This window comes from Accipiter gentilis, chromosome 21 (assembly GCF_929443795.1).
Source record: "Accipiter gentilis chromosome 21, bAccGen1.1, whole genome shotgun sequence".
NCBI classification, from domain to species: Eukaryota; Metazoa; Chordata; class Aves; order Accipitriformes; family Accipitridae; genus Astur; species Astur gentilis.
In genome coordinates, this window is record NC_064900.1 from 182,482 (window position 1) to 188,481 (window position 6,000).

At 53.7% G+C, this 6,000-nt stretch overlaps 1 gene segment (V, D, J or C); it reads left to right on the forward strand.

The window, feature by feature from the left end:
* The first annotated feature begins 4,770 nt into the window (after window positions 1-4,770).
* LOC126048825 (T cell receptor beta variable 14-like) lies at window positions 4,771-5,646 on the forward strand. The segment is given in 2 exon segments: window positions 4,771-4,926; window positions 5,333-5,646. Coding segments are annotated over 2 exon segments (357 nt in total).
* The last annotated feature ends 354 nt before the right edge of the window (window positions 5,647-6,000 follow it).

Genomic DNA, 6,000 nt, shown 5'->3' on the forward strand with positions numbered 1-6,000 from the left:
AGAGAGAAGTCAGAAGTAATCCTGAGACAGAGACCATCCACCTTTTTCCCTGAGGGAGAATCACAGGGCTGCAAACGGCGTGGTTCAGGATGCCTAAACCTTTTTGTGCAATTTTGCATAGCAGGTATTAGGGGTTAATTTTTCTGCCCTCAGCCACAGTGGCAACACAAGACTGCCTCTCAGGGAACTCAGTCCTCAACTTTGGACCCAGCCCTGCCCTGAGAAGAGGGGAGTGAGGTCCTGGAGGAGACCTCCCTCTCCACCTCCCTGGTCCTTCTGTGTCTATGGTCCGTACCCTCCCTGCCCCCAGGTTCGTTACTCTTTGCACATTCCCCAGAGAGAGAGACTTGCCCCACTACTGCCCTGGGCTGTGTATGTTTTCGCCTGGGCTTGGCAGAGAAGCCCTAGCCCCACTTCATGACCCTATGCAGAGCTCTCAGCCTGGTGGGAGGAAGGGGAAGTTTGTTTGCTACTCATCATGATGAGGATATGAAATCTGGGTTCACGGCACACAGAAACTCTGAAGAGGAACACAGGGAGCAAAGCAGGTCTCTCACCACCACCTCCCACCCCCAAGCCAAGGAGAGGAGAGGGGCCACAGCTGCATTCTGGCTGCTCACGGTCACCTTTCTGATTCCGCCATTATTCTGAAAGCTTTCGGACTCCCCCCATGGAAGTTCTTGCATGCAATCGAAAGGGTGATGGGTGGGGATGGAGGGGTATGGGGGTGGGTGTGTGTGTGCTCCATCCTTCCTAGGATATGGAGGATGTTGACCTTTCCCCAGACCCACCCTCTGAATGATATGAACCAGATTACATAGAGCCAGTCCCCAGGGATACATGGAGCTAGGACTTGGTGTCCCTATATTGGGCATGACGGCTCCTTGGATCCCCTCTGTGGGGACTCCAGGTGTAAGCAGTAAAGCCAGACACCCTCTGTGGTGCTGTTCTCAGACACTCGGTGGCTAAACCCCTGAGTAGCACAGAAGCTACTGTTATGGGACAGGTTGTTGGCTTTGCTCTCCTAAGTGACGTCCTGGGAGCACAAGAGGTTTGACTCGAGCCCTAGGCTCCTAAGCCATGGAAGAGGCTCCTAAATTACTTTGGGCTTAGTGACATACCCTGAGGAGGAGCGCAGGGGCCACCAGCCCTCCCTGTGTCCAAGAGTAGGCACATCAGCAAAAGAAACAGACCAGGCAGTTTCTCCACCCCTACAAAGGTGGGATTTGGGACGGCTAGGCCTCCTTCTGTGGTGCCGCAAGCACAGCACACAACGTCCTAGTCAGTCTCCAGGCAAGGACCAACTCTTCCACATGGCAGATCCAAAGTGTCTGCTTCAGTGCCCTGCCTCCTTCTGACCTCCTCGCAAAACACCACCCTCTCTCTTCTTCCATTCCCCTCTGCTCCCCCTTCCATCACTCATACAATGCCATGGATCACCTGCCCTTCCAGCAGGGACAAAATGGTGAGCAGTGACACAAGTTCTTTCCTCCAGCTCACATATTTGCTTTCAGCCATCCAGGGAGCTACAGGCAAGTATGAGCACCAAAACCCACAGGAGCAGATCCTATGCATTGGCTCAGATGGCACTTTGCGCACAGGAGATGTTTCCATGCAAGGCTGGAAGTCTGTTAGCACACATAGTTTTCTCCGGCATATCTTTCACCTGTGAAGAACCCAGAAGCAACAGAGCTTTTGAACAGGTGCTTTCAAGTTCCTCCTCATCCTTTCACTCATAAACAGAACCATAGAGCACTATGCTTGTAAAACTGTGTATCACAGTACCTCCAGAGCACTGAGCCAGGCTGTTTAAATGTGAGTCTGGCAAAGAACAAGAAAGCTTCTAGGGAAAATGGACACATCGGCCCAAGGACAGAGTTGTCTTGGAAGGATGCGGATGAGTGGATGTGGCTGTGTCTTGATGAAACAAGGCTTCAGTGCTCTGAGTGTGTGTCCCAGCAAGCATTCCTCTTGCTGCTTCACTTCACTTTCATAAAGTAGACGGATATGCTGACCATGTCAAACTGTGCAGGTCTTTCCATCAGCACACTGCTTTTTATGTTACGTACCATCAAGAGCACTGGATGTTTTGAAGTGGATGCGATCTATGTGAGGGAAAGAAAGTGTCCTGTTCTACCACAAATGACCCTCAAGGAGGAGGCAGGCATTAGATTTAACCTTGTTCTGTGTCCTTGAGGGGCAATTCCTACCCAGGTTCTTCCCACTACCCTTACCCCCAAATAATCATTCTCACTCCCAGTGTAAGGCCAAGGGAATTTTTTTCTCCCTTCAGATCTCTCTTTGGAGGAGAAAGGTGCATTTCTGCAAGTCCCCTCTGTCAAGCTACAACGGACACCAGGATCATTATGTCAGCAGCCTGCTCTGTGCCAGGGGGAATGGCATGAACAGCATTGGGATGAGCAGAGATGATGCCACACTGTGGCTTGTAGGGTCAGGGCCTGTGAAGTTTCGGAGAGTCTGGAATGGAGTGGCAGATGTGGGACAGAGAAGCAAAAAACATGCCCCATATCTCTGTCTCCTTTGCATAATCCCTCTTTTCTGGACATCTCAGCTGATGCAGGAGGAAGAAAGGAAAACTCCACAGCATCCCCCCTGCACTGCCTTGAACTCAGGCTCCCGTACAGCCCCATCATGTTCCTGTGATTGCACGCACAGACATATACACATAAAGACAGCTGTGCAGGCTTAAGACGACCCACTGCTGCGTGTGAGTGTTATCTGCCACTGATCCCAGGAAACCAACTACTTGCTCACATTTCAGGCGCCCTCACACTGCCCTGCCCACCCCCAATGTCATGGACACAAGTGTGCAACACCAATGTCCACCTGTGGATCCAGCGTCTCCTGCTGAGTACCTGCGTAGTTTTTCTCATGCCTTTTGCTGAGCTTTCTTCCTCAGAGAAACAGCGAGTTGGGTGACACCCCGCCAGCCTTCTCCTTCCCAGCACCATGAGGCAGAAGTACCACCAGGGATCCTAGCCCATTTCCTCCTGCTTCTCCTTCCCTGTCGCCAGGTAGAGCTCCAGGCACAGAGTCCGACAGTTCCTATGAGGAGGGAAAGGCGCTGCCAGCAGGGCTCAGCATGGTGGAGACCTCTGTCATTTGTTGCCTGGGTTCCTGTCGCCCTTGCCACTCCCCCAGCTGTTCATCCCTGCGCCCACCGCGTTCCCCAGCTAGCCTGTGCTGAATTTGCCCCATTCAGGAGAGGCCATGTGGATGTCCTTCTGAGAAGAAACACCTGAGGGCGCTGCGGAGAGGAGGCCGGTGGATGCATGAGAGGATGCTCACCTGAACCTGGTGAGCCTGTGAGCAGAGCAGCAGAGAGGTGTCACTGGTAGAGCATGAAGTCGCACTGTACAGCTGCTTTCAAGACCCTGGTGGTCTCACCGGCTGCATCCCAGCGGCAACCCCTGCCTCTGGAGGACAAGCTCAGTCCTGCCAGAAAAGGAAACCATCTTGGACAGGTTGATTCCCAGGGCAAAGGGGGCAACGACACAGATGGTCTCAGTCCCTGAGCGCGCCTCCAATCTGACAGAAAAAGTGTGCTCCTGAAGCAGAGCTGCCAGAAGCCCTTGCCCCAGAGGCAGCACCAGGCTGAGACACCCAGGGCTCCCCAGCTAGGCCCCAGGTCCCAGGGAGAAGCCGTCTCTGGAAGAACCTGGGCTACTGCCTGTCAGGAAGGAAGGTGGAGGGAGAGGCCACCCTGGCCCCAGCTCTCAGCAGCTCTTCTCCCCCTTGCCTCCCGCTCTGGGCCACACTCGATTCTTTCTTCCTTGCCATGCCAGTGCATTGACTGTCCCTGGGCTCTTCACAGGTGTTTACCTTCCTCTCCTACCCCTCTCACCAGCTCTGCTGGACCAGGGCTGGAGGGACCCCTGCTCACACCCACCCACACTCACTGACCCCTTGTATACCTCCTGTCTCCATCACAGTGATTACCACACCAGCCTGGAGCTCTTCCAGTGCTCAGACATGTTCGTGACCGGCCTGGCTGGAGTGGGCAAAGGCTCGGGACACTGAGCACCTCCTGCCCCTGCAGTCCCTCTCTGGAGGACAGAGGGCTGCGGAAAGCAGCTAGGAAAGGGGCTCCTGCCCCTCCTAGTCCCAGGATGAGAGGTGTTATGGCTAGGGATAGCACGGGGTAGCCGAGACCCCCGTCCCACTCTTTTTCCTTTGTGATGTTCACAAACATTCCCAACTCTGCTGCAGAGAGTAAGAGAAACTATGCACGCTGGGAGAAACAGTTGCCTGCAGGAGAGCGGCTGGAAGCTGCAGGCACTGTTTTGCTATTCAGAGAAAGGGACGGGGGAAGAGCTTCACTGCAAAGCCCATGAGAGCCCTCAGCAGGCAGAACGCTTGGGCTGTTGTGGTGTCTTTCCCGGTCCTGCCTCCCACTGATGTTAACTGCTGTGTTCACAGTACTGCACAGAGAAAAAGAACTCTCACACAGCCAGGGGAAAAAATCCAGAGAACCAGCCATGGCTGGGGGAGAGAGGTAAAATGCACGGGAAAATGCAAGGGGCCTGGGTGTGTCCTTCATACCTCATCCCTCCAGCTCTCAAGGACTTCAGAAGAAGGGGACCTCTCAGCATTCCTCTGCCCTGCACACACTCAGACTCACATGCAACCTCAGCATAGTCCTGTCTCTGCAACCCCCTTCTCCCCTCCCGCACCTCTGCAGGGTTTATACTTTCCTGTGATTGTGTGCGTCATTCCCCAGTGTTCCCAGCCAGCCAATCCTTTCTCACATTTCATGTCCTGCCCAACCCCGATATGTCTCCTCCTCATTCAGTGCTTGCTCTTCACACATCTCTGGGCAGCTACAAAAGGCAGGTCCCTGAAAGGACAGGGCCTTTTCCCCCATGGTTCCCTGCTGGTTCTTTGTGGCCATGCTGGCCCCTGTGGGTAAGTGAACTCAGCTCACCCCTGAGCACCTACATCGATTCCACTGCTGCTGTCCCAGCTGTGTACCCAGTTGCTGACAGTGCTCCATTCCCCGAGGCTTCCTGCGCCAAGGATGGGCAATGAATGAGGTGGGCAGGAATCCCTCAATCCCCTGCAATGGCTGTCTATTTTTTCTCCTGTGCACAGCCCCCAGATGGTTCCTTTTTTGAACACAAACTGCCCAGGAATGTTTCTTGCCTATTGGAGAGAGACTGGAAACTCACCTGCTGATCTGAAGAGCTGTCCCATCCCTTCCACTGCTCCCTAGCCCGTCCTGTTCCTTATCCTCTTCTCCACCAACCCATGGTGCCTAGTTCACGTTTTTCCGTTTTTCCTCTTCCTCAATGCTCCTCCTTTTCCCTTCCAGTGTTGGCTCTGGAACAGTCCCCAGACACAGTGATACGAGAAGGCCAGTCCACGAATCTGAGCTGTTCCGAGAAGAAACCCTCCAACACAGTTATGTACTGGTATAAGGTGCCTTTGGGGAAGGACTCCAGGCTGATCCTAGTGGCTTCTGCAATACAAGGTACTAAAGCAAACGTTGAGGAGGAATTCCGCAGCCGTTTCAGCAGCAGTGAGATACAAGGAGACAGCGTGACCCTCTTGATAGAGCGTGCCTTTCTCAATGACTCGGGCATGTATTACTGTGCTGAGAGTGAAACACAGTGGCTAGGCTGCTGAGGGAGCTGAGCGCAAACTCCTCCTGCACAAAAGGGACCTGCTTTCCTCCTTGTTGGTGCTGCACAAGGCAGGATGATCCCTTTCCACTCATTACCTCCTCTGCTTCCTAGCCTTCCCTTCCTCCTCTTCTCAGACTCTGTGAGTTTATTTGCCCTGCTTTCTCTCCTTGCCACCCCACTCCTCCTTGCCTCCCTCTTCGTTTAACTCTCATTTCCATTATATTCACTTCTGTCAACGCTTCTTCCCCTTTCTGCCTCCCTTTCTCTCCCCACCTTCTTCTGTCTGTCTTCAATCTGCACTCCACAGGCTTCCTCTAACTCCAGCCAACCCTGCTCATCCTTCTCACTGTCAAAC